This window comes from Paramormyrops kingsleyae, chromosome 7, assembly GCF_048594095.1.
Source record: "Paramormyrops kingsleyae isolate MSU_618 chromosome 7, PKINGS_0.4, whole genome shotgun sequence".
Lineage (NCBI taxonomy): Eukaryota > Metazoa > Chordata > Actinopteri > Osteoglossiformes > Mormyridae > Paramormyrops > Paramormyrops kingsleyae.
In genome coordinates, this window is record NC_132803.1 from 10,302,641 (window position 1) to 10,330,615 (window position 27,975).

At 47.0% G+C, this 27,975-nt stretch overlaps 2 protein-coding genes across 3 annotated transcripts; one reads left to right on the forward strand and one right to left on the reverse strand.

The window, feature by feature from the left end:
- The first annotated feature begins 198 nt into the window (after positions 1 to 198).
- On the forward strand, positions 199 to 3,493 carry pbdc1 (polysaccharide biosynthesis domain containing 1). 2 transcript variants are annotated; one of them, XM_023808457.2, is made up of 6 exons: positions 199 to 324; positions 675 to 740; positions 1,250 to 1,309; positions 1,774 to 1,914; positions 1,998 to 2,109; positions 2,691 to 3,493. In XM_023808457.2, the coding sequence occupies exons 1-6, from the start codon at positions 295 to 297 to the stop codon at positions 2,795 to 2,797; spliced, it is 516 nt and encodes a 171-aa protein (XP_023664225.1). In that variant the 5' UTR covers positions 199 to 294; the 3' UTR covers positions 2,798 to 3,493. The 2 variants fall into 2 exon arrangements, with proteins under 2 accessions (XP_023664225.1, XP_072570350.1); XM_072714249.1 differs by lacking the exon at positions 2,691 to 3,493 and adding an exon at positions 2,296 to 2,668.
- Positions 3,494 to 3,796: 303 nt separating this feature from the next.
- Positions 3,797 to 27,649, reverse strand: xpo7 (exportin 7). Its single transcript, XM_023808456.2, has 28 exons — positions 27,533 to 27,649; positions 23,124 to 23,270; positions 22,367 to 22,460; positions 21,921 to 22,087; positions 21,233 to 21,298; positions 19,359 to 19,463; positions 18,979 to 19,144; positions 18,653 to 18,726; positions 18,005 to 18,124; positions 17,367 to 17,513; positions 16,530 to 16,702; positions 16,171 to 16,364; positions 15,944 to 16,049; positions 15,546 to 15,681; positions 11,718 to 11,791; positions 11,150 to 11,230; positions 10,802 to 10,865; positions 10,575 to 10,683; positions 10,371 to 10,477; positions 10,187 to 10,275; positions 9,713 to 9,820; positions 8,619 to 8,701; positions 8,046 to 8,260; positions 7,595 to 7,733; positions 7,228 to 7,388; positions 6,972 to 7,070; positions 6,259 to 6,386; positions 3,797 to 5,693 (listed from the first exon to the last, which is right to left on the reverse strand). Exons 1-28 carry the CDS (start codon positions 27,548 to 27,550, stop codon positions 5,600 to 5,602), a joined length of 3,264 nt encoding a protein of 1,087 aa, XP_023664224.1. The 5' UTR covers positions 27,551 to 27,649; the 3' UTR covers positions 3,797 to 5,599.
- Positions 27,650 to 27,975: the final 326 nt, after the last annotated feature.

Here is a 27,975-nt window from a genome sequence, read left to right on the forward strand (position 1 = left end):
ATCCATCGAGGGCCCACCTCGCTGCTTACAGGACTTAAAGGATCTTCTGCAATCGTCTTAGTGTCAGATACCACAGGGTACATTCAGAGCTCTTGTGGAGTTTATGCCTCGCCAGGTCAAAGCTGCTTTGGCAGCAAGAGGAGGACCTGCACAATATTATAGGCAAGTGGTTTTTTTAATGTTACCGCCAGTACATGACCGTATAACACATGCTACGAAAGATGCAACCATCTTTAACGTTACGTCGCGTTCATTCGACGTCACTGCTGAGTCGAGAGGTGAAAGTGCACAGCAATGGCCGCGGAGAACGGACTTGCTTCGTTGGTGAGAGATTTTATGATTGAGTTAATTGCGTTGAAATTTCCCATGGAAGCCCTTCACAGGTGTAACCATTTTAGTTATTACGTAGACGGTGCTTTTTGGTTTACACAAAACCGTAACTGCCACGACAACTGCAGCCACGCTTCAGCGTGCACGCTAAATAATTGCGTTACGTTACTTATTTCTAGAGATCTTTGATTACCATTAACAAGGGACTAATCCTATTGTACATGTTTGGCGACTTTTACATGGCTTATGATAATACGTCGTATGCGGTTCGCCCGCTTATGTCCGGTTACAGTGATTAGCGTCTGTTTTTTTGGGATGTAATGCTTGAGCACGTGCCGTTGCAGGGCGTGGACGGCGCTACGGCGGCCGCGCATGCTCTGTCGCTGCCAGCAGAGGCATATGACAATGATGTGAGTACCATGATGTCTGTTTGTTTACTGATGACCCACATTTACAACAGGCTCTCCTTGAACAGCATTAAATATAACCCACCACACTCCCCTTTATTATAGTCCATGGAAACGAGGTTTGGAAGTGATGACTTATAATATATAGGGATGTAGCGCTTCTAACAAAAAGTCCAGCATGAGAGAGAATTCTAAGCTGTACATTTCTTATGTAGTTAGTGAAATAATATACACCATAAGTACCTGCTCCAAAGTAGCAGGACAGGCCCCTAATTACAGGCAAAACTGTGTGATTGTGTGAATGTGCATTGTGAAGAATATCATTGGAATAATACAGCACCCATCATAGAACCCAGATCAAACCACAGACATCTGAATGTCGTGTAATGTGGAATTAGGGCAAGCTCAAACTGCAGCAGGACTGAAACGAGGCCCAAGGTGGGTCATGATAATGTTTGGTCACTGCAGGTTTTTATTTTTGTGTTTAATGCCAAACGTTTCTCTTGTTTTAGCCTCAGCTGGAAATCATGTGGGCGATGAAGGCATACCAGCATGCCGAAATTTACTTCAATGTGAGTAGCACAGTCTTAAACATCACTTTACATTGTTAACAGAGGTCAAAGTAAAGAAACAGCAGAAGTCTTGCTAATTTATAAAGCCGGATAATTCACAGTGAAATTTAGGTTAAGTGTTTGTTAAGGGTTCAGCTGCAGGACATATTCAGATGACGGGGCCCTCAGCCGTTATGGTAACACTTTGGATGTAACATGCTGCTTTTAACAGTTGCTTTATGCTGGTTAACTTGTTGGCTCTGTTGAAATGAAGCTCAGTCTCGCTGTCATTGGATGCTGTGGGGATGGTACTTACTTCCTGAGGTTTGCTGATCTGTTAGTGTGTGCGTGCCATGATGATGCACTTGTTGAACAATCGCAAAGCCGTGCGCAGCGCATGTGAATTTTTTTGGGCGCCAACTCTGAATGATGAATCTTGGCATGCAAATGGTTTATCAGCCTTTTGCTTTTTACTCTCCTCATAGCTCATCTCTTCAGTGGATCCAGTGTTTCTAAAACTTACTAAAGTTGACGACAAAATTTATACGGCTTTCAGAGAGACCTTTAGTGAACTAAATATTCAGGTTCTGGACCCCGAACAGCTGAAATCGACAGAGGCTAAAGAGGTAAATTTTAACAGTATTGTTTTGCTTTGCTTGTGTGGGCTCAAACAAATAATTTTAAAAGTAAAACATTTATTTATTTCAAGAAATGGAGGCCATTTTGCAATCAGTTTGATGGGGTTGTAGAAGACTTCAACTACGGAACATTGCTTCGCCTTGATTGTCAGAAGGACTACACAGAAGAAAACACCATCTTTGGTAAGTGCTAGTGTTCTCTTATGTTATATACCCTGCCTGCCCAAAAAAGAAGTTGCACACTTTAAAATTTCGGTGGACCGAATTTAGTTTTGATTATGGGGCACATTTGTCCATGCAATTCGTCAAAAAAAAATTTTTCATCCAGATTTGCATTCATTTCTCATTGAGATCTTGTATTGATGATAGGTGATGCAACTCCATAAAGTCTTCTTCAGCACATCTCGAAGATTTTCAGTGGGGTTAAGGTCAAGACTCTGCGGTGGCCAATTCATGTGTGAAAATGATTCCTCATGCTCCCTAAACCACTCTTTGACTATTCGAGCCTGATGAATCTTGGCATTATCATCCTGGAATATGCTCATGCTGTTGGGAAAGAAAAAATCCATTGGTGGGATATCCTGGCCATTCAGGAGATTCAGTTGCTGAGCCGTAATAATGATCCAATCACTGGCTCTTAAATACTTGCTGATTTAAATTCAAATGGTGACAATTTTTTTGGCCGGGCAGTGTAGTTTGTTTGGTCAGCCATAAGGTTTTCACTATGCACACCTTTGACACCTATGCCGTAATTGCCGTTACAGCCACCCGGATCCAGTTTTTCGCCATTGAGATCGCCAGGAACAGGGAGGGTTACAACACCGTAATCTACAGCACTAAACAGCAAGCTAAAAAGGATGAGAAGAAATGATGAAGCTCCCCTTTGAGTGGCCTCTTTACGCATATGTCAGGACCATCTTTCAGGAATGACCTTCCATATGTGTCTTCAATTGGGGATGTTGCTTGTTGTCTGGATTTCTGTCTTGTTTCCTGTGGAAGTCATAGGAAGCCACCTGAAGGAGGGGAATCAAATAACTTATTGTGTGCTTGCATGCTCCATGACGAGCATGTGTCCTACATTCAAACTGCGAAGAAGATTTATGATTTAGCCACATTAGCTTGGCTGCACCCACTTATTTATGTGGTTACCATGGCGTAAATACCAATAGCTACAGTTCATTTTTTGACTGATTCTACCCGTTTTATATGAAAATGCAGCTGTTCATAAAACAGTATGTTCCTGGAAAGTGTGAACTATCATACACTGGCACTGTAACACACATTTTCCACTGAGAAGTTATAAGGGATCGCTAATGTTTTTTTTTTCTTTTTCACCTATAACTTGGGGCCACAACCATGTGGAAAACATACATCCCATAAGCCGGACACATTTGTCTCTATTTTACATCTTGCAAGGAGTTCAGTCGTCATAAGATGTTACTCCATAACCAATAAATGCAAGTGTGGTAGACATTGTTGTATCTGGTATACAAAGATTCAATGGTTTTGTTTAGAATAAAAATCCAGCGAAAACAGGAAGTGAAATATACAGATCCAATAATCTGCACCGAATGGTAATGTGTGTTTTCAGCTTGTCTGTGACGGTTTCTTTTTAACATGGGTATTTCCAAATTGTTACTACAATGGAGCAACTTTGCATTGATTTATTTAGCACAGACTTGTGTCCAATTTAGAAAGCAAGGCCGCCAGCCACTGGACCCATAGAGGTTAAGGGCCCAATGGTGAAATCACTCTGCAAATCATGGCACTTGAACCGCCAGCCTTCTGATCTTGGGCATCCACAGAGCCACATGTCACCCCTAGTTTATCTATAGATGGGCACATTTATAATGCACAGTAAAACCACACATTTTAGTACAAACCAATGACATTTATTTTGCACTCACAATGCAAGCTTACACTATATGTAGCAGACATCCAGACAGTTCAACCAGATACCTTATCACTCGATGGACCCAACACACAGTTGCCAAAAAGACACATTCACATCTGGAAATGGGGGGGGGGGATAAATGAATATCCATGAGTGTTGAACATAATTACTTTCTTACAAACTATTAGTAGCAACACATGTTGAGAAGAGCATATGTTGCCAATATAATCCATTCTGAATTGTCTTTATTCCCCTTAAATCTACCATAATTTTTTTTTTGCTCTCTTTTGAAAAATAGAAGTGGGATCCTTCAGAGATGAATCGGTAGGGGGTTTGGAGGTGATTGGCAGGAGCTCAGGTGAGATTAGACCACTGTGACAGATCTGCTTGTGGGGATGTTGTACCAGGTCTTCAGCAGTACACGACTGCAGAAGATACTTTAGGCTTTGCTACCAACATGCCTGCTCAACAAATAAGTCACGAGACAGAAAGCCTGGGAGATTAAACTCTGTAGCCACCAGTTAAGAGTTCATAGAGAACCATGTACCTACATCCTAAAGACTTTTTAAACTGATTTCAGGAAAGATGTACAACTTTATGAGCTTATGGTTGGTATGTATGTCTGCACATGTAGGTGGAGTTACTGCACCGGACCCAATAAGCCCTAATCTACAACTATGCCACACATTCAGCCAACCACAGATGTGCAGTTCAGCATCCAGACCAATCAGAATATTCAAAACGCAACTTGAGGTTGCAACTAAGCAGGCCCCAAAGCTAGACCTGCACTGCAAGCAGAGTGCTCTGGTTTTGGGGTGTGGGGGGGGGGGACACACCCCCACAGCTGCCTCAAATATCACTCTGGCAAACCCCAAGGAAGGAACAACCAACCAACTCCGACTCCAATCCGCACCAGTCTGCCGAACTCCAGGAGTTTATATGTACAGATTCTTCCACACCTGGATCATCCCAAAGTTAACAGGAAAATATACAACAGGTTAAATGATTACACCCGCATCGGTACCCCCCCCACCCACCCACCCCAGCTCCATTGTTCCATGCATTCGGAAATCGGACACATCTCACCTCCCAGATATAATATTCTTCATACAAACAAACCCGCACTGTTGCACTAACTTACTGTACTGTAAAAATTTCAATCACACTTTTTTCCTTTTTTTTTTAAATTGAATTAATATAAACATTGTTCAAAATGTTATGAAAAAATGTACACTTTTTTTCCTTGTGATTTATTTTTTTTGTTTTGTACAAGGCAGGCAGAAGCAGTGTTCTACAGATACCAGCACCCCCTTCCCTGTCTGTCCTTCTCTCACACTGTCTCTCATACATGAGGATGCTTCCCACTCAGGAAGTCCCTAAGAATTGTCACACAAGCCCCACCCCCCCAAACTCCTCCCCTCTCTCTTTGGACTTTGAGCCCCAATTGTCAGTACGGTCAGAACAGTGACCTCTAGAAACTGGCTTTAAAATATATAAGTATATATATATTTATATATATATATAAAAAGGAAGGGTTGGGCTGCGGGGGGAAGGGGGGTGGAGGGGGTTGAGTTTAGGGGAGCAGGGGATGGGCTTAAGGTCAAAGGAGCAGGAGATGCAGGTCTGTGTGATGTGTTCCCCTGGCATCCAGGCCGAGGGGGTGGGCCAGGAGACGGCTGCGAGGGGGGGGGTGGCTTTTCCGAGGCAGTGCAGCCCACGGAGGCGGGGGCGGGGCCAGGAGGCTTGCCGTGAGGGCGAGGCCCAGTGCTCTGTGGAATGTCAGCTCATCATGTCGTTGCTGTTCACCCCGTACGTGGAATTCTTCATAGAGTCGTTGACTTCTCTTCTAAACACAGAGAGGTTCTGCGTAAACCTGGAGGAGACATGGAGTGGTAAAAAACTAAGGAGTATTTCACATTTTTAAAGAGTATCATTAGGGCATCTACCACAGCAGGCTGCCTGTTGCTCATGTTCCTCAAATAGGTTCCCCTCCCTCTTTTGGTTCATATCTTCTAAAGTAATTTCATTTACTTGCCCACTGTTGTCTTCCAGAACTTTCCACACTGCTACTTCTAACTACCTGTCCTTGGGTTTGCCACTGGTGTAATTGTCAATTTAAAAAGTTTGTCTACTTCAGATGTTTTTCGTAGCCATGCTGAGGAGGGTAATATAATGATTTATTAAAAAGAAACGAATACAGCGTCATGCTGCTGCTCTTTTTGTTATGAAGAAATCAGCAGTCTTTGGTCATTCTAGATAAACCACGATTCAAGGCAAAGAGAATAAGATTAAAAAAGGTAGATTAGACCTGGATGGAAAAACGAGTCCTTAGAACATTCCGCGGGGTGATCGCCCGTTGGTCAGATATTCCCGATGTTCCTTAAAGCCACGACTCCCTCCCAAACAGGACGGACATGCCAAAGGTAAAGCATACATACCGGTCCCTGTTTTTGGTCAGCAGGTTGCGCTCGATGCCTTCCATCAAGTTTTCGAAGCACAGATGCATGGCCTGCTGCTTTTCAGGGGGCTGGCTGTTCACGATGCTGTTCCGCAGGTCAGCAAAGTACTGAGGGACACAACAAAGGAGACCTTCAGGGTGGGACAATCCTGGACAGCAGTCAAAGCCTGACACAGCGTTCCACCGGAGAACACATTGTTTGAGTAGTTTGGAGCGACTACTGATTTACATGAACTTCTATGCCAGGGTATATACCCTGAATGCCTGTAATTATTCTATACCTGAGCCACCAAAAATAAAATCATATCCAAATAATACAGGAAGAGAAAATTGATGACAGAATTAGAGATGATCTAACTTGTACCGCACATCAATTGCAGGCTCCAGACAGACCATGTGATCATTAAAACACATCAGTTTCCAGAACTTTATGAACATGCGGCGATGGCTGAGGAGCAAAGCGCCTGATAGCCGATTATGTTTTGCCGCACGAGTACTTCCAAGAATGCAGTGATGATGTCTGCTTTGGGTTTGTGTGTTTTAGAGGATTACGTAAGATCAAATGCAGTGGCTGCATAATGATACACAGCCTCTAATGGCTCATTAGGGACAGAAAAACCGAAATATGCCTCAAAAAGTTTGGGGGGGGGGGGGGGGAGAAAGACTTTCTCTTAGTGCAAGCAGTGCAATTACCTTCTCGTTTAGCAAGATCAAGCCAAGCAGAGGTCTGGACATTGACCACTGATTCCGACAGTCTTCAAAAATGATAATGTTTAGTACGGTTGACAGCATCTGAAAGAAACAGACATTTTTAAGTGGGATTTCCTGTCAAAGGGAAAAAACGGTTACAGACATCAGTGTTATGGGGCAAACGGAACAGTTTCCAGAGTCTGGTTCTCATGTGCTCTTGTTTGTAAAGATAAGTCGCTAAAAGAGGTTCTGCAGCCACCTGCTGGATCATCTCAGGATGCTGCTGCATGATGTGCAGGAAGCGGTCGCTCTCTTGCGTCATGGGGGCGGGCCTCTTCTTAGTGCTCCGTGACAGCTGCTTGAACAGGTACGTGACTATATGGTCCAGGCTGGAGCAGCATCCTGTGCACACCATGGTGTCTGGGGAAGGGAGGGAGGTTCAGTTACATGAATGACAGCAAATACGATAAGCCAAAGATAAGCTAGCCTCACCCCCACGGCTACAAAGTCTGGCCAAAAGATGACTAGGCAATATTTCCTCCCTTTTCTCAGTGTGAACATTCAAGACAATTAGCAGCTAATGCTTTCTCATGGATGCAGGACACCTACAGCAGCAGATCTCTTACCAAGGGCTGTCAGTCCCTCTGAGATGGAGGACAGGATGTACATGATGACATGGGGTTCAAGACTGGCGATGAAGTTCATGTGATCCTGCGTCAGAACCTCCAGTAAAGAGTAATAGGACTGACTGAGCTTTGGGTAGTCCTGTGGAAGGGAACACAGAATAGACCGTCAGTTAAACTACAACTGCATGTGGGAGGAGACCAAAAGGTTTTGTAATGGAGTTACTGGAACCACATATACATATATCCACTGCTGCTTCATTATGCAGAAGCAATCAGACTTATTCAGAAGTAATCTGAGTAACCATGCCCATCATCGAGCAAGGCCACACCCACTGACACACCCACACCCACTCACAGACACACCCACATATGACCACACCCACTTCCAGACACACCCACATGTAACCAAACCCACTGTCAGACACACCCACTGTCAGACACACCCACTCACCAGCAGGTCACTGTGTGGTATGGAGAGCAGCAGTTTGATGAAAGTCTGCAGGGCATTGTCGAGCGCATCGTCCCCGTATAGCCGAAAGACGCCAAAGTTGACGTAGTTGCCGCTCAGCACTGCCTTGAGCATGGAGAAGCAGATGGAGATCCCTTTCAGCTTGAGAGCGTACACCTGATCCTTCGGCACCTCCCCTAGTGTAAGGATACGGTTTCCTGTGGAGGGAGGAAATAAATTACTCAACGCTGGAAGACAAAGGGATCGCTTGTGGCCGCTCCGAGTAGCCTTGGAAACTGCGGCCCGAGGAGGCATTAGCTTACCATTCCCACGTAAGCCATTTCACCGGCTTGAACAGAAGTCTGCGACAGTATGAAGGCTTTAACAAGGAACCAGGAAAGATGCATAAACTTACTCCACCTTTATTCGTTTATGTTTGAAAAGGTTTCTATCCAAAACACATGCACAATTTCTATAAATACACTTTGTTCCTCAGTAGCCCCTACGTAAAAATGCTTTTCCAATTTAGGGTCAAGCAGAAGGACAGCAGGTCACGGAGGTGCCGGCCAAGCCTACCGTATGTGGTGATCATCTTGCTGGTTTCCCGGAAGAGCAGAATCCCATTGGGTGATGACACGTCGAACTGCAGCCTCTGTGACCTGGGGACACGGTGAGCGGGGCAGGTCAGCACAGCGCGCCGTGACTCGGCCTCAACATCGGCTACTGCAGACCGATCTGAAGCCCGATCCGTTCCTACCTCTCGCCAGATTTATAGGTTCCGTCACACTGCAGTAAGCCTGAGGCACATGGGCTTGAAACCACAAACTATTGAGATGTCAGCCAAGTGGAAAAGGCTTTAAACTGGAAACTAAAAGTAGCCCAACAGCTGCATTAGTAGCATCCTTTCGACAGCAGGTAGCAACAGAGTGTCAATCAATACAATAAATCTAATTAGGCACTTGCAGAGACATAAGGAAGAATACTGCGGAATTGTGAGGAATGCCCTGACGCCTACCGTATGTGTAAGTATATTTAAATATTTATTAAAAGATCATATAGGGCAGTGTTTCTCAACCCAGTCCTCAGCAAACCCCAGCCAGTCCACGTTTTTGCTCCCTCCCAGCTCCCAGCGCACCTGTACCAGCTATTCGGTGTTCCTGATTGGTTGGGAGCTGGGAGGGAGCAAAAACGTGGACTGGCTGGGACTTGAAATTGGCAGATACAAATATTGAATGGATCAGAGTAGCAAAAAAAGGGGATTGGTGCATCTCTAGTTCCATGTAAACCAACAAAAGCAGGAAGTTGTGTGAGGAGAGGAGTTTCTGGTCAAGAACCTGGCAGATCCCTCAAAATCACAGTTTATTTTTATTATTTTTAACTTTTACCGAAAAATTGAGGGATTTTACATGTGAGAATTGAAGATCATAGGAATTCCAGTTTAGTATCTCACTCAAACTGTGTAACTGATGCCGTCATAAAACACCAACAAAGTTTCTGAACCACAAAAAGATTTCTCATCAAAAGATTAGTGTAGGATCGGTAGTGAAAACAGACTCATCTGTTCATTAATCAGCCAAAGGGTCCAAACATGCTACAATGGCTACCATTGCTGCAACATTCCTATAACATTGTCGTAATGTTAGAGCCCTAGCCAGGAGTTTGGCGGTTACCTGTTGTGCACCAGTTCTGCCATCAGTTTGAGCACAGGCGTGGTGCATGCAGGGACATGGTACCACAGCTCAACTGCCCTCTGCAAGATAGGCATATAGGTGGGGTAGCTGTGTGAGGGGCAGAGAAGTTAAGGGCAAAAATAAGGAAAATGCAGCAGAGAAGATCCACTCGGGAAGTAGCCTTATTTCAGCCACTCGCCAAAAAGCTATTTGAACAAAAGTAAGGACTGTCCTTGAATAGCAGACACTGGACTGAGCCTAAAAGCCCACAGGAGACACCTCAGTCATTCTCAGCTCTAACTGCCCCATCGTGCTGATTATGTGAAACATAAATCCTCTCTGTCGGATGCCTCTGATGCAAAATGAGGTGCTAATTAATATCCCCTGGGACCAGAGCCAGGTGAAGACTGCGCCAGGGGGGCTGGAGGTAGAGCTGCTATGGCTGGCCAGGTCCAGCATAGAATGAAAGGATACATCCAGTCAAAGAGCATCATGAAGCTGGTCTTCGCGTTGAACGCAAAGGCGATGCCCCGCAGGTCTCTCACCAGACCCACCAACGTCCTCTGGGGTAGGGAGGGAAAGCAGTGGTTGAGTACATCGGGGTGGCAAGTGGGGGCAGTTGATGCCTTCGAGTTCCTCTGAATAAGGGCTCTACTACCTTAGCTTCCTGTTCGTTGAAGGTGTTCGTGCTGAACATCTGCGCCACCGCCTCAAACGCGGCCGTAAGGGGCAGCATGAACTGCTCAAACTGGTCCTCATCTTCACCTGCGAAGTCGACGTGTGCAAACGGAGACAGTCAGGACACACTCGGCCAAGACAGCGGCCACCGTCGCAGGGGAGAGAGCAAGATGACAGTCCTCACCCAGGTCCACCATGAGCAGCCGGCCAAGTGCTGTGTAGAAGGTGGTCCGGCATCGCATGTCACTCAGGTTTGACTGATTGTTCACGCCCAGGAAGGAAAAATGCTCGCTCTGCCCGGGAAGGATAGGGAAGGCCAAGGGTTACAAGCGACCAGAGCAGACAGTGTAGGGGAAGGGATGACGGGCGGTAGGAGGCTCGCTAGGAACCATCTGGGGAGGTGCAACATACCGTGTGGTTGTTCAGCATGAACTGAACAGCACTGAGCTTCACTAGCTTCCTCACGCTGCTGTAGGTACACGAGGGGGTCAAGGAAAGATGCCACTCAACGTCACTGACCCACAACACTCAACACCACCTCCATCAGGAAGTAGCTGGAGGATGATGATGATTTTGATGGACCAAACCAATTTTGCTTCAATAACCCCGCATCAAATGAACTTAAAATGTAGTATCAACAACAAAAAGCATAATGCTTGGGGGGGGGTCCTCTATTTTTACCATTAGCAAAAATGGCTCCTATAATGAACATGTACACGAATAAGACCATATGTGACCAAACTCAGCTGGGAAGGATATCCAATGGAGAGGTCATTTAGGAGCTGCAGTGTCTTGGAGGTGATGGGTTCACACTGCCCCCAGTACTTCAGGTTGGTGATTCTACATTGTGAGAGAAAGAGAAGGATCCTGGTTAGCATGTAGCATACGCGCTGCTCCTGTCCCATTCGGAGCAGCACACCAACCTCCAGCTCACCAGGGAAATAAGTAGCATCCGATCTCCACCGAACAATGGCCTGTGATTAAGTACTGTAACACCTAAACAGGTACGCTAGGTATACTGCACTGAAAGGGACTAGGCCATACTTGTGAGCTTCTGTCAATTTCAGAGCGGTGTTGGTTAGAGACAACTGCAACATTTTATTGGTCTGCAGTGCTTCATTCTTCTGTTGAGAGACTGTCACTTTCTCTGATGGCTGGTTTGTGAGTAATACAGCAAACTCCAGCCAAGGTCAATGGGACAGACATCCTCCCATGATCAGAAGAGGGTTACAACAGCAACCAGCATTAAACACTAAAACGGCTCATTGGTTGGCAGCAGGTGTTATGGACACCGCCTACTGAGCCTTTGCTGTAACGCTGTACCTACATCTTCCCGATGAAGACGCTCAGCACCATGGTCTCGTCGTTCAGGCCCAGGACCTCCGACAGGCGGCGGTAAAGCTGAGAGACGGGAGAGCAGAGTTATGTGAGCACAATTCAGAAGCTCCACTTACGAATCAACGGGGCCACACCCACACAGGGAACAAGCCCCTCCTCCACGCGGCACAAAGGGTGCGCCTGACATCCCATACTTGTTTGCTATGTAGGAGGTGAAATATATCAGGCAACGTGAGCAGTTATGTGCGAAACCTCAGAATGGATGAGACGGCGGGCGAAGGATACCCAGATGACATCCGGGTACATTCTGCGAAATCTCAAACTGTACAACCGATGGACACTATGCTATCCCAACAAGGCCGCTAGAGTAGGGAAAATCGTTGCTGGCTCAGAAATTTTTGTAAAGATGGCAGAGGAAGTGCCGTCTCTGTACAAATTTAAGTAGAAAACAATCCCTGGTTACATCAGTTGACTTGAATGTATTTTTTCGCCGTCTTTAAAAATTTTTTACTTTCACAGGGGTCAATTACATCACTGGAAAAACATCCGGATCAAGTAATATGCGACTGTGCGCAAATGCATGCATACTGTTCTCATGTTTACATACAGTACACACTGCATTAACAGTTGAGTAGCAGGCTTCTGATGAAGCTGATTACCTACTGTGTAAGTATGTGATTTCAGACACAACCAAAAAGATTCAAACTGAGACCAATACATGGTATTAAAACCCGGGAATTCAGACAATCTGCCAGTGGCTCAGCTTCAAAGCCTCTTCACTGCACCTCATTATGAGCAGAAACAGGGTGGTGGGGAAGACTGGGATCGAGCAGCTGGGCTGCTGCATTATTGACAGCGTTATGGTGACACATCCACCTCCCCGAGCCCAACGATGGCTCCAGCAAAGCCAGGATAGTGGCAATGACTGGTCCTGTTGTCAAGGCAACAGGGGCTTTCCAGTAAAATTGGAAAACTTCACAGACCTGTCTCCCCATCAACTTGACAGTCTGACTTGTACCTAGCTGTAGTTGCAAAAGTCTGGATTATATGCTTTTTTTAGTATTAGTAACTTAAAAACAGAATACAGAAAACTACCAATAGCCCCTTACAAGAAAAAGTACCAGGACAGAAACGACTCCTGTCAGCACTGGGCCAGTAACCAATAAATGGCCATAGTACCCTTTATTGGCCGCCGCCCACATGGGCCTTAGCCAATCCTTACAGGAACGGCAAGGTGACCTTCCCTCAGAGCTCTTCCTTGCATTTGGGTTGTTTGTTTCCTTTTGTTGCTCTTGATAAAGCATCTGGCACCTGGGTCAACCTCCCCCTACCTCAAACCAATCCCTCATCCTTCCACATGGTTTACAAGGACATGGCGCGAAAGATGCGACTACTTTCTTTAACAGCAAAAGTACAGATCACTGCTACATGATGTACGCATTCATGGGCAACAGGGACATTCACAAATGGCTCAGCTAAGTGCCATTATCCATTATCCACGCAGCAGGATGCTAACAGTCTGCACCAATGCCACAACACAGAACTTCTGGACTGAATGCCTGAACTCAGATTCAGTATCTCACTTGGATATTTCAATACTACTCTATATTTTTCAGACTAAATATAAGAAATTCTTGTGGTCAGCTCACCGTGACGTCGACATCATTGTAATGGCTTGCTCTATGCCCTATTATGCAAACTAAACTTCCTCCATAGTAAGTTAAACCATTTAAAGGGGATGTTGTGTCATGACTGGTATTTAGTTGTGGGGGCAAGATGTACACAGGACCAGGAAGCTTTGCAGTCTGGTCTGTGGGAGGCTAACAGAGTTTGAGAGACTGCACATGTTCTAGTCACACAATTATGACAGTAAAAGTCATAAAAATATGCAAGCAAAAATGCTACAACAGCCATATCTCACAATGCTAAGCGCCAACAGGCAGTCATGTCATCTGTAGACATAAGACGATAGCAAATCTGTCCACAAACTAACACCACAAGCTAAACCAAAGCTCTCCCAAAGCTGGAAGTCCCCATGCAGGGCTCCAGATGGCCACTAAAATGCTCACCAATGCGACTAGATTTATAATTTTGCGACTAGTTTTTTCATTGCAGTAGCCAATGGCGACTGTCTCTCATGATCCAAGAGAAAATAAAATGAAAACGTAAAAGGCAAGAAAACTGCCAGCTTTTAATTATGTGTGTTCTTAACCCACATCTGCCTTTCCTGCTGCATTATTACGTGATTAAAGCGTGGATCGATCCACAGCAGTGTTCACAGATTGGGCTGCAGACTCTTCACGCTATCTGGCAGCTTGATGCAGAGGGTATGGAGCCCAGGAAGGGGTATGGAGGGAAAAAATGGACTCCTGCAAAGGTGGGATGGACTTTTGCGAGATCCCGCATTACCATTAATAACTGCACTGTGTCCGTTTAAAGTGCAAAAGATTTTATTTATGGATTAATAAGTATAAACCTAAATTATAGAGACATGTCCTGTAAGAGCTTTAAGTATTAAACTATGGGGAACAATGCACACCATGTAACTTGCATATTATGTGTTTTTAAACGCATTTATTTTTTAATAATTGCAGTGTCCATCCACCACAAATGACTTTGAGCAAGACAGCTGGACTACTGAACGCGAAGTGCACACATAAACATTGAAAAATATTACAAACAGTGAAAGATTTTACAGCTGGAAAACTGCATATAAAGTTAACTTTACTGCGATGTTGGGGTTAAGGTTTAAACTCGAACCCGCTTACTGGAATATTTCAGTATAGATCTGTACATCCCCACATGCATCATCAAGTGAGAATAGCAAAGAGGTATACCCGGAAGTGGGTTCGGGATTAAACAGCAGGGAGGTATACCCGGAAGTGGGTTCGGGGTTAAACAGCAGGGAGGTATACTCGGGAGTTGGTTCGGGGTTAAACAGCAGGGAGGTATACCCGGGAGTTGGTTCGGGGTTAAACAGCAGGGAGGTATACCCGGGAGTTGGTTCGGGGTTAAACAGCAGGGAGGTATACCCGGAAGTGGGTTCGGGATTAAACAGCAGGGAGGTATACCCGGAAGTGGGTTCAGGGTTAAACAGCAGGGAGGTATACCCGGGAGTTGGTTCAGGGTTAAACAGCAGGGAGGTATACCCGGGAGTTGGTTCGGGGTTAAACAGCAGGGAGGTATACCCGGAAGTGGGTTCGGGATTAAACAGCAGGGAGGTATACCCGGAAGTAGGTTCAGGGTTAAACAGCAGGGAGGTATACCCGGGAGTTGGTTCAGGGTTAAACAGCAGAGAGGTATACCCGGAAGTGGGTTCAGGGTTAAACAGCAGGGAGGTATACCCGGGAGTGGGTTCGGGGTTAAACAGCAGGGAGGTATACCCGGGAGTTGGTTCGGGGTTAAACAGCAGGGAGGTATACCCGGAAGTGGGTTCGGGATTAAACAGCAGGGAGGTATACCCGGAAGTGGGTTCGGGGTTAAACAGCAGGGAGGTATACTCGGGAGTGGGTTCAGGGTTAAACAGCAGGGAGGTATACCCGGGAGGGGGTTCGGGGTTAAACAGCAGGGAGGTATACCCGGAAGTGGGTTCAGGATTATATAGCAGGGAGGTATACCCGGGAGTTGGTCAGCTTTACCATGTACGTAGCACCAAAACAGACTGGACTTAAATATTCTCCTGAAGTTTACTGGTTGTTTTAGAAGACTGAGCTGGGTGCTTCTATAGATCACACATCAGCATGTATAAATCACAACACCCCTACACTACCTGCACGCTTTCCCATATATTAGCACTCAGGGATGGCTGTCCATTTACCTTGGAAGATTTCTGCACCTGGTCACCGATGTAGATCTTGCGAAACTGCTCGAAAAAGCTGAGCATGGCCAACTCCAGCTTCTCATTGCCGGCCTGCGCCAGGCGGGAGTCAGTCAGGTTCATCAGCTGTAGCACCCTGTGGAACCAATCGGAAGGAACACCAGTGTCAGCAGATCACAGCACATGTTCGGGGGATGCAAAATATGCATTAATACTGTGCATGTCTGGAGTAAGCAGGTAAATCTTCACAGCGCTCAACGACATGCACCACAGTACGCTGACATTCATACAAACACGGATTATTCTGAGAAACTCCAGGTCCTGTTAAAGTCATCCATGTTGGTACAACCAGGGTAAAACCGCCATATTTCGGTCACTATCTATTAGCAGACACTTACCTGCAAACTAGCTCTCCATCCATGGCGTCTTGCTCATCAGTGCTGGCGAAAGAGACCCTTCCCCCAATAACGGCACCAATGATGTAGACCAGCCACGTCAAACGACCTGCAGAAGAAAACCCAAATCATCACCATCATCATCTTCGCCAGTCCATCTGTACCCTGATAAACCACTCTGGGAGCAAACAGGTGAAGTTTCGGATAGTTATGCTGTGAGTCCACACTACCTTCCTGTACGGCAATGTCCATGGCACTCGAGTTGGTGGACTGCAGCAACTCCTGGTAGGACTGGGCGGACTGGTCAAAGAGCTGAACCAGCAGGGCGCACGTCTTCTCGTACTCACAGCGACCAATGGTGGACAGCTGGTCCAGTTGCTGCTGGACCAGTCCCGTGTCGTCCAGAGGATCCTCCAGGCCATCCCTACCAATCACATTGAATGGTACAGGTCAGCACTCATGCAGGAGCTTACAGACCATGTCCATCTCTCCATGCTGAATTTTACAGCACAAAAAAAGGTAATGGAAAGAGTTGGGTGAAAAGTCAAAGGAGGAGGAGCAGGGAGTTGCCATCAGCGAAGGTCATCACCTGAGGATGATGTGTACAGACTCTAGGCGTGAGGTGATGTAGGCCTTGGTGACCTCGGGTGTGTAGGTCTCCAGCAGGTGTGGTTCCGTGGCTTTAACGTAGGGCACAGAGGCGGCCAGCCGCTGCCATAAGCTCAGCAGGTAGTGCACGCTGTTGGGGGCGAATTCCCAGTGCTGGGGGGGGTAAAGCTGGTTACCAACAGCGACCAAAATGCAAACCTAGCATGGTGTAGCACACAAACTCACTACACCTCCTCAAACCCCCTCCCCGTCACCTTCTAAACCACCTTTGGCACAGCATGTGGATAATACTTTAAGAACATAATCAATTTCTAGATAAAATTCTAGACAGCTGATTTCCCCCATTGAAGACCCAAGATAACAGATATCATATGAGAACGATAGGTGGCTTCCCTCACAGAACACAACGACAATATGGGGCTTTTTAACAATGACGAAAAAGAAAAACATTCTTTTTATAGCTAGACCGAGCAGAGACTGACACGAACATCGGCCCACTTCGATAAATTACTAATATACTGCAATCTCCATGGCTTCAGAATCACCCCCCAGAAAAAAAAAACCTGGATGAATACCAGTTGTAACAAGAAAAAGCACCTTAATTCTCAAGGCAGAATTTTATATGCACCAAGTCAGTGACAGATTTAATGTTTTGAGTATTTGTGTACAATATTCCCAACCTGTGGTATATGTCATAGCCCAGGAAAAACTATCAAAAATAATCAAAGAGTCACTCTGGCAGGTTTTTGACAGGAATACTGCGGAGAAATCTAGGAATAACCCAGGCGGGATTCTGGGGGCTTTGGCATGGACAAACCTGTAGGCTGGTTACGGTGAAATTAGCTATTAGTCTTATGACTTCTGGGTAGTTCTCCACCTTAACCAGCTCACCCAGCTGGTAGTTGCTCTTCAATCTGGCTAACAGTCGACAGAATTCATGATAGTTGTTGGGATCTGACAAACTCTGAAACAGAGATGTGGGGAGGGAAGGAGAAAGAATCCATGGTGAAATTAGCATGTGCATCAGCCCATCACGCTGGCAAAGTAATCTAAGAAAGCAACTGTTCCACAGACTCATTACGTTGGTCTGTAATATTGGATCAACCCATACTCATGACAATGGGATTTTTTGTAAACAAGGCTTTAGAAAATGTTTGACTTTTTGCTAGTACCAGAAGATCAAACTGAATCACGCATGCAATAGAGTGATCAGGCCACAGAGGCTGAGATACCATCAAGCAAAGAAGCAGAACTAAGACTGTAATAAACTAACAAAACAAATTTAAAAAGTAATTTTTTGAGGGGAAAATGTACAATCATTACCTGCCCATGAGGCACCGGAACAAAATTACAGAGAACTACTGTTAGCAGGTGCTAACAGGCTAAACGGGGGTTTGAAAGCACCCCCTGCTCGTCTCCGGTTCCTACAACTAGCAAGGCAAACTCAGCAGGTACCTGTGGGTTCTCCAGGATCCTCTTTACTCCGTCCACGAGGTGGGACAGGAACTTGGCCCGTTCTGCATTGTTGAAGAGTGACCTCCTTACAGATGCTATTTGTACCAAGCACGACAGGACCTGGGGGAGGGGAGGGGGGCACAGTGGTCAATCGACAAAAAGGAGGGAATCAAGCAGGGAATCGGGATCCAGGCAGAGAGGCAGGAACCTAGGCTAGGCGGTACTCACTCCTTTTCCTCTGACAAACTATTCCCAGCCCATATGGTCAGACCTGGAAGACCTATTTCCTCTTTGTGTGGTTTATGCAGTTTGACATTTACACAAATGGAAAAATTGCCCTTTCATGCATCCCATTAATCATGAATATATCACAGCTGTGTCTCAGAGGGACTCATACAAAGTCCACATGCAAACTTTCACTACATCTATGGGGTCACAGCTGTGGTGTGATTTTGGTACCACAACTGAACAATGGTTAAGCATGATGTTAAAGGCTCTGTTTCCGGCCCACCTGTCAGTTGACCGGAAGACAGCCAACTGACAGCTCCAAACCTTCTCTAGCTCAGCCAGCAGGGGGCAGCGTTATGAAGGATCCATCCTAAGCTCACCAGAGTAATTACAGGACCCCAGAGAGGTGCTCCCACTCACCAACGGAGAAAGGGATGGAGGGATGGAATGGTACAGATCGAAGAACAGCTGCAGGGTGGAGGAATCCAGGAAGGCTGCAATCAGAGTGGAAGGAGAAGTCAGCATGGAGCTGTGGGTCTCAGCGCCCTCACCCCCAACCCCGGCCTGTTTCACACTCCGCCCACAGAGGAAGCCCTTCAGCAGCACAGGTGCTGGACCAAGGAATCCCAGCTCCCTCACTCTGGCTGGATCATTTAACGACCTGCTCGTTTCCAAGCAACTTTGACAGAATTATGTGGGGGTTATAATTCCCGGTGCACCCCCCCCCCTCCCTCCGAGGGTCTCACCGGATCTCCAGCTGGTGGGAATCTGCACCGTGCACAGGTCGTCCGAGGACTCGTCGGTGGAGGTGCCGATGAAGTCGAAGTTGAGGCAGTTGTGGGCCAACTTCAGCAGCTGCATGAGCAGCCCATGCTGGCCCTCATCATTTAAGTTAAGGTTCTTCCCCGAGGCCTGAAGAGACGCAGGGAGACTGGTGAGACAGGCAGCCCCACGGCAAACCAGAGCAGGGGGTACAACATAGAAGACAAGCCTGTCACTGTACACAGCAGCTGCATACAGGGGAACAACTGACCCATTCGCATACAACAGAAAAGGGCGGGATTTACAGGCTCGGAATAAGCCTGACCTGGGATCAGCTCAGGCCGCAGAGAGAGATGAGCCTCACCTGTTTGAGAAGGTTGCATGACAGCGTAAAGATGTCAAAGAGCGACGAGTCCCGAAAAGAGGAGGCGATCTTCCTGTGCTTGGTTAGCGGATGCGTCGCGTCTGCCTGGGAAACCAGGACATGTTTACGTTACTCATTTCTGCAGCACCTCCTGCCCAGCTGTCTCAGACTAAAGAGAATCTTCTGCCTTGAAGATCAGGACTACGAGGCTGTACGGCTCTGGCCTACAAGCCAAGTTCATTCTTCACGGTTTGTAATAGTTACTTAATATTGTTGGTCCACCATGTTCTTAATGGATTGGGTTTGAGTTTTTAATTGCAAAGTGCCAAACAGCTATTACAGTAACTGAAATGCACCGACTGCATTACTGCATGCATGATCTAATGGGCCGCTTACTAGGCGTTACCGTTACTAGGAGATGAGAACAAGCTCTTTGGAAAATCTGCAGACGCACATTTCATCGGGGTCACGGCTGACACGCCCAGCTCTGAACCGCCCCCCACTAACAGCAGCCCTTTAAGATTGAAGGGGGGGGGGGGGGGGCGCCTTCCACTGCGCGGTTTGCCCCCGACTCCGGCAGTCACAGGGAAGCTTCTCCCCCACTGGCCTCACAGCATGGGCAGCTTGGCCCTCCGGCTCAGCACCAGCCCCCGAGCGGCAAGGAGCCGCAGCAAACACTCTGGGTGCACAAGTGCTGCCTGTGGTATAACAGGAAGCGGTCACTATGTAAAACGATGACTTCGAAACGGCCACGGCAGCAGGACACAACGGTGTAGAACAGAGGTGCAGAGTTGGTGCCTTTGGATAGATCTTACCGACATACTGAGATGCATAATCAAAAATATGTAATATAAATTAAAGTTAATAAAAGGCAGCACAAGAATATGTGGAAAAGGTGCATATTAAGCAGCAAAATTAATCTGCCCTGAGCTCCTATCAGTAGCTGTGTAAGCTGACATCTTCCCAAGCTCTTAGAATTATTATTTTTTTTTAATTGTTCATGTCTGTTTAGACTTTAAAGCTGTCCCTTCTCCGTGTAATCCCTGACACCCAAGGAAAAAACGCCAGCAAATCACAAATCGCCAGTTTAGTTTGCCCCCCTTTATACTTAAGCTGGCCGTACGGTCGAAACGAAAATCGAACACATCGGCAAGAACAATCTTTCGCTGCCACCTCGTTCATTTCATATCACGCCACAGCCATAGAGGGCGCAGAATGTTCCTGATCCAGCAGGGCCCACAGACAGAGTGCAAACGAACATATCAGGACGAGTAGGTGGGTCATTGTAAGCTCTTTTAAAAAATAAGTTTTTAACAGCCATTATCGGTTGAATACTAGCAGTGGCCCAGACAGGTCATACACTAACAAAGCACACATTCCACAGCAAATATCACATGGTTACGACTATTATTAACAACATGAATACACAAATACACATAGTAATTTACACTATTAAAAGTGCGGTGCGATGCAAATTATATATTTTGTATCAGCCAATCGTGGACAGTGGGTGGGATCAGAACAAACTGGAAAGTTTGCCTCGGGGACCCTGCGCAGGCAGTGTGCTAAGGCAGTGAGCGCCGCAGTGACTACAGCTCATACATCATTGTATTGCCGAAACTGCGTCGATTCTGTCAATTTTGTGTGAAGTATACAGCCACCTTTAAGCACAGGCCCAAGAAAATCCTTTGGAGATTCTTCGGAGGCCCAGTCATTCTGATGAAACCAATATGAGCAGGCGGAACAGGATTTATGCCTCCATTATGCTATCGGGCATAAATCAGAGGCTAAGCCTGTCCGCGAATGTGTGAGGTGAAGCAGAGGATGTCAGGGACAGGAAGCTCTTCATCACTGGGCAGAGTGTTGGCACTTACCTGGTTAATCTCATTGGTTAGCTGGGAGAGAATGGTGACTCCTATGATGCAGTGCTCTACGCTGTCCTGCAATGGAAAGTGGCCATTAGTGAATGAGGCATATTTCTGAGATCCAATGGGCAGCAGGGGGCGCAGTGGTTAAGAGAGGAAACCAAAAGGCAGCACAATGGCAAGGAAATTTTGTTGCTTGAATAATAAAACGTGACGTTGTAGGCTGTAGGAGTAGCTTCGAGGAACGTGGCCCTGAGTATGTGACAAAAGCCAACACCTGGCTGGGTGGGGTTTAGGGTGGGGGTACTGCTTCTTATTATTATATGGCAAATGGGTCATAGCCTACCTTACCAGGATACAATCTGACAGTACATGAGCTGTAGCTGGCAAATTCAGGTCTGCCTTTCTCCACCAGCAGACAGCAGGGAGGTACCATCATAGAACATTACTATTTGAAGAACTTTTGCTGTCCACCAGAGTCTCCTCACCCCCAGGGCTCAGAGGGGAAACACTTAACCTTCAAAGGGAAGCAGCCCCACCACAAGTCCCAGGAGTGGCCTGGACCTTTCAGAGAAGGACCGAAGCACCGTGTCCCCCACTGCAGCCTGCAGTCTGTCGAGGGACAGCAGGTTGTTCTAGAACGGTGCCTTCGTGGGCCCGGCGGGAGAGACCTAAGTGACCCTGCATTAAAACGCACCTGCAGGAAGCGTGTGACATCAGCGATGGCGTTCCTGAAGGCGTAGTCATCCTTCTGACAATCGAACCAGCCCAGTTTGGTGATCCTGGCGTAGAGCTGGATCAGGGCTTGGGTGACGAAGGCCGCCAGCTTCGGCCTGGTCGCCAGGTAGTTGAGTACATAGTTCCCTGGAGAAGGGGCAGAGCGGGCTCAGCCTGGCAGAATCTCACACCAGAAAAACATACTTGTCACTCAGTATTGCGACTTTTTCCCAATGAAATCCTACTGCTGTGCACTTTATCCCCAGAAGGGTGTGCCATTTGTACGCTGTAACCTGAACAGTTCGATACACAATTTTTAAAAGTATATTATTGATTACTACTAATACCCAAAAGGACCCTTTCCAGCACATTTGTAGCTAAAGATTTTTGAGGGCCCCACTCCCTGTCCCCCGTTTTAAAACTTACGAATATCAACACGCTGTTCCAAGGGAAGAGGATTGCTCGTCCTCGACACCAGCTTGGAAAGACACGTGGCAGCAAGCAACTGGGAATAAGATGACTGAGGAGAGAGATGAAGATGAGCGAGGTTAAGACAGTGACAGTAAGGAATGTGGGTCACATGACCAGAATCCACCAATCGTGAGGGTTATAGGCCATCACACTGGTAGACCAGCAGAACGCGTTAACTCAGGTGACAATGTCTAGGCATGGTGCCAGATGACGGCGCCATTATCCCCTACAGCAAACGACGTAAAGTAAAAGGAAAAGCAGAAACAAGTCTGCCTTTTTCTCACACAAACAGAGTTTGATTTAACCCACCAGTCTGCTATATTTCGATTCTTTAATACAGGCAGTCCCCAGGTTACGAATGAGATCCGCTGCTTAAGTGTGCCTTTAAGTCGAATTTGTAAATAATGGTGCATAACATAGTAATACAGTACAATAACAATAATAGTTATTCAACAATAGTAAAAAGTCACAAAGTAGTGTATGCGTTCCCTATTATGAACCACTGTATGTTACTCTAATTTTGAATATAATAGGATTCTTGATAGTCCGTTTCTAAGTACGAGTTGTCCGCAAGTAAGTTGTTCTTAACCCGAGTACTGCCTGTAAGCACAGGATTTGAAATTTCACCATGGTGGCTACAATCCCGCCGGATGTTTTCCTAGACATAGATAGCACCAGGGGGAGTCCGGGGTGGGGGGGGGGGGGGACTTACGCTCCCTCTCTCCAACAGCAGCTGGCACTTGCTCAGGCAGTCTGGGCTGTTGGTAAACTCCACCAGGGCCTTCTCCGCCTGAAGCCGAGTGCTGGTGTCCGTGGTCTCATACAGCTGCTTGCACAGGATCTCTAGCTGGGCTAGGCTCTGCGAGACACACAGGCAGGCGGGCAGAGAAGAGCTTCAGAGAGGGCCAACCTCCAGGAACACTGCAGCTAATTAGCGATTGCTCAACATCAGTCTTATTCAACATGGAAACGGTGCACAAGTGTTCGGCACATTTTTATAAAGCGCCCATCCAAAAACTGATGCCCCAGAGGACGTTACGTAAAGTCACACAGCACATGTGTAACCAGAAGAAGCCAGATGATGGAGAAAAGTAAGAAACGCTAGTATGGAAAGGAAACCTCAGCCAGGGCTCAAAGGTCAACTGGCTAACTGCCCGTCCATAGCAGCTTAAACATGAAGTTACTGGTCGCAGTTACTGCATTTTAGTAACAGTTGCAGCCAGTAACATACATCAACCAATATGGCCCAAATGTGTGAGAGCACAGTTAGTGTGAAAGACATCTGCTGCACAGACCATCACTGCTGAACGCAAAGGATTGAGAAAATACGACAGGTGTGCAGCTCCCAAATGGAGAAGATGTCACACAGATTTCAACACTTAATCCCGTTTAACAGAACAAATAAAGGAAACTGCAGGGAAGAAGACAAACGTGCACAGATTTGACCGCTCTTTGGAAGAACTCGATACGGCTTGGTTGTTAATAGCGTAATGATTACAACTATTTACAGCCATTGCTAATACATATGAGGAGGGCAAGGACCTACGACACGAGCGAAACATCAGTGGCGTCAGGAATCTCGCTGATGAAAATGTGAGCCAGCTAAATTCAGCACTCAGTAGTGAGTCATCACCTACGCGGGGTGATTGGACTCAGTTTCATAAGGTACTTGCAGAAAGAGAGGAACAGGTCATGTCTGAATATTAAACCCAGGCTGGCAAAAAAACATACGCCAACAAACATTTCTATTTTTAAATAACAGACGCTAACTAACACGAGAGTAAAACTGATTTGCTTCATACATTTTTAGTGAAATGGTTTGGAAAGGAGCTGAACATTGATCTGCGATACACGTGTTGGGCACCGCAACAGTGGAGGTGGAGGAAGAGCGACGGATTCCGCCCGATAAAACAAGCACTACATTATCGACAGAGCTGCGCCTCCGAGATAAGGCCGTCTCTGCCTCACGCCTGTTGGGGCCACACTGCTGGGGTGGAACAGTGTGTACTGACCCCACTTTCCCAATGTCCAGGCAAGGTGTGAACTCTGGGAGGTGTCGCCCCGCCAGTCGTCCGACCTAACTTTGAGAAACTCACGAGAACTCAGTGTTTCCTAAAAATACCCCAACACCAATCTCACTGCCTCAGGCAGAGGGCGTAGGTGGATGGGGGTGGGGGGGTGGGGGTGGGATTATGTTTTCTTGTAATGAGGATGTTTCTCTGCATTTCAGTCCAAAGCGGGTGCAAGTCAGAAGTAGCAACACAGATGAGAAAAATATGTGTAACAGCCTTAATGATTCACAGGTCTGGAGATGAGCAGACTGGCGCTTTTTGTAATAAAGGAACTTGCCTTATACGTTAGAACCCAATGCAATGCCTATGATTTGTATAAGAAACGGAACCGACATCATGCCTATAAACTACTGTGGGGGTGATACAGGTGACTGACGAGAACCTAAAAGCAAACAGCAGGGGCACAAAGAGTAACCAATGCTTGTAATGGTGACACCAGAGTCGGGAGTTTGTGTGGAGTACTGTGATGAAGAGGGGTGTACTAGCTATAAACGAGATTAGGGAGGAAGGGGCGGGGCAGGGGCATCTCGGACTAAGGTCGCTGTACTATGCAGAGTCACTTAATAGGGAGGCCCCTTCGGAGGGGGGGGGGGGCACCTGCACATTTCCCACCATTTAGAACAAGGTAGACTGAGACAAAGATGGCTCACTGCCTGAAGTGCTTCTCTGCCTGCAGATACAGCGAGCGTTCGATGTGCCCTCTAATGAATACCTCATCTGGGCTGCTGAGGGTGGCATGGGAAGGATGTGGATCTCATATTTACTGACAGTAATATCCTCAGAAGAGCAGCCGGCTACTACAGCCAGTATTAAGGAAAGCCAGGCCATCCTTTCAGCAATCAAATTAATTAATAACATGCCCAAGAAAGGAGCCATATTAAGCTTTTCCCTTATCATGCCTGTTACACCTTAGTGTCAGGTGGTAAGAAGCAGTAGGTACAGCACAATGTTTTTATAAAGTTCGTCACACTGAAAGCTGGCAGTGGGGAAGACATCCCTCCAGGACTGGTACTAAAAAAAACACAAGCTTTTGTAGACACTGAACTCCAGTTCTGTTTACGTCTACAGAGCAAAACGCCAGTATCATTTGAAAACAAGCAACATGAATAAAACATTTCTGGGGTGAAACTTCTATCATGACAAATCAGCCGCTAATATGAACACATTAGTATGAATATTTAATCGCCAAATAACGATTCAAGCTATAGAAACATGGGTGGAATTTCATTCATCATTTACCTCCCTGTCAACCCATAGAGGTGGAAGGAAATGCAGAGGACCCACATCACACAGAGGTTTAAGAAACTGGCAGAGAGATGAGACATGAAAAAGAGCTCGATCATTTCAGCGCTCACTTATCTGCAAAGGCCAACATTATTTGAAGACACAAACACAAAAAAGTTCACGTTAAATTCTGCCAGTGGAGGGTCTGAGGGAATGTGTATACAATCGATTCCTAAAATGTCAATAATGGGGAGTGAAACGCGGAAATTAACGAGCATGCGGGTTTGCTGCCTGGATGTTTATGCTCTCCACAATACCATATGAAGCATATTTAAACTGCTCACGAGATCTATTTGCAAGACGAGAAGCTGTTAATTCCCCACTTCTACTGTCATCAATAAATAATAATACCTAGTTTACATCAGAACACAGACCGAAAATAAAAGCTTCAGAGGTGCAGCTGGAAAAATACATACCAACATTTTGACCGAAGCTGGCCAACATGATTCAGATAACCTGTCTGGGCGCTCAGTTTGTGCAGCAGTGTGCTCAGTGAAAATCCCCTTAACACCAGCATCTGACAGGCAGGGGGAGCGGACAGCTTTGGGAACTAATGGCCAAAGCCAGACATCAGCAAGTTTAAAGTCTTTGTAAACCACACATTTCCATCTCTGTGTTGATTGCCATCTTAACCGTCCCTTCCAGAGACAGCTTGCTGTCATGCCGGGAATATGAACGGGATACAAACGTGGTCAGAGTGGGGAAGCTCTACTTTACACCGAGGGACGCTGTAGGAAACAAAACGCACACATATCATGTTTCCAGCAGCGTGCAACGGTGCTGCGGCCCCGCGGTTTATCTCGGACAGTGGATTTAGCGCGGCTACACGTGCACGGCCCGCTCGGGGGGGGGGGGTAATAAGATTATCGGGGGGGCGGTATCTCTGAAGGCTCGCTAAATCCGCGAGTATGGGGCTGTACTATTAAGAAGTTCGGGCCGCATGGGCCTCTCGGGCGAACCCCTCCCCACATCCCCACCACACAACATTAATGACAAGATGCTAAGCGCCCACGAGGCGCAAAGAACCCAAGGCGTGCACACTCCATATATCAGAACTTCAAATTAAATACTTCTCTTCGCGCGCAGGCTACCCTCCCTCCTAAAGGGTGTGACAGCGGCCGGTGAGTCGGACGCCACCTGACGCGGTGTCAGGGCGCCCTGCCGAAGGGAGAGGAGGGGCCGGCCGGCCGGCTAGCGCTGCTAACGCGACTAGCATCAGGCGCTCCGGGTTGGCTGGGTTATTAAAAATATCAAACAACCCCGCGGAAAGTGGTGCAACCCTAACACACGCCGGCGGAAGCTGAAGAGGTGGGACGGGACTTGGACGCTGTGCTAAGGCCGTGGCCCGGGTTTGGCAGCGGGACCAGCGGGGATGCAGCCAGACCAACGCGGGGCGCTTGTTTACTCCGCAGCGAGCGGCCGGCCGCGGCTCGGGCGGCGTGCACAGGCACTCACCCGAAGCCGTTATTCTCAATTTAATTTTTTTAAAAAGACAACGCGTCCGCCTCCTCCCACCTTGCACCATCAACACCACGACGCGAAACGAGGCAACAAAACACGACGGCAAGGCCACAAGTCAACATCAGCCCCCGGGCGATGGCCAACGATGCACCGCGACGGCCCCCGTTGCCCCAGGTTTAACACGGCCGCTTGCAGTGCAGCGCCCCGATCCCGCATGGTCACCCGCCGTCGGACTCCCGCAATCGCCGGGGCGCGCCGCTCTTCGCACGTCCCCCGTGTTATGAAAACACAAACCCCCGGTTACCTGCACATGATCCGCCATTTTGCTCCATTCATGCTCCTCTCTCACTCCCCCCTAGCAATGAGCATGCGCGACAGTCGCCCAGGTTTCGTACGGCGTTTACGCAGTTTGCGCGCGGCGGCGGCGCCGGCCAGACGCAACGTAGTTTAATTTCAGAATACGCGTACGTACGAAAAGCCCGCTGCGTCTCGACGCCAAATAGTGGGTCTTTGTTTACATGGTTCTTAAAGCAAAATTGCTGCATTCTGTCAAACCCCGCAACGCCATCACGATATTAACCTGTTTGTTCACCCGACGAACATTTGAATAATCGACACAAACGAAAGACAAAAATCTGCATTTAGAACCACGGTATATTCGTTTAATTATAGGAATAAAATATTGTAAATTATTGGATTTCACTCAAACTCGCTTTGTGAATAGCGTAATGAGCAGTTTGTGTTCAT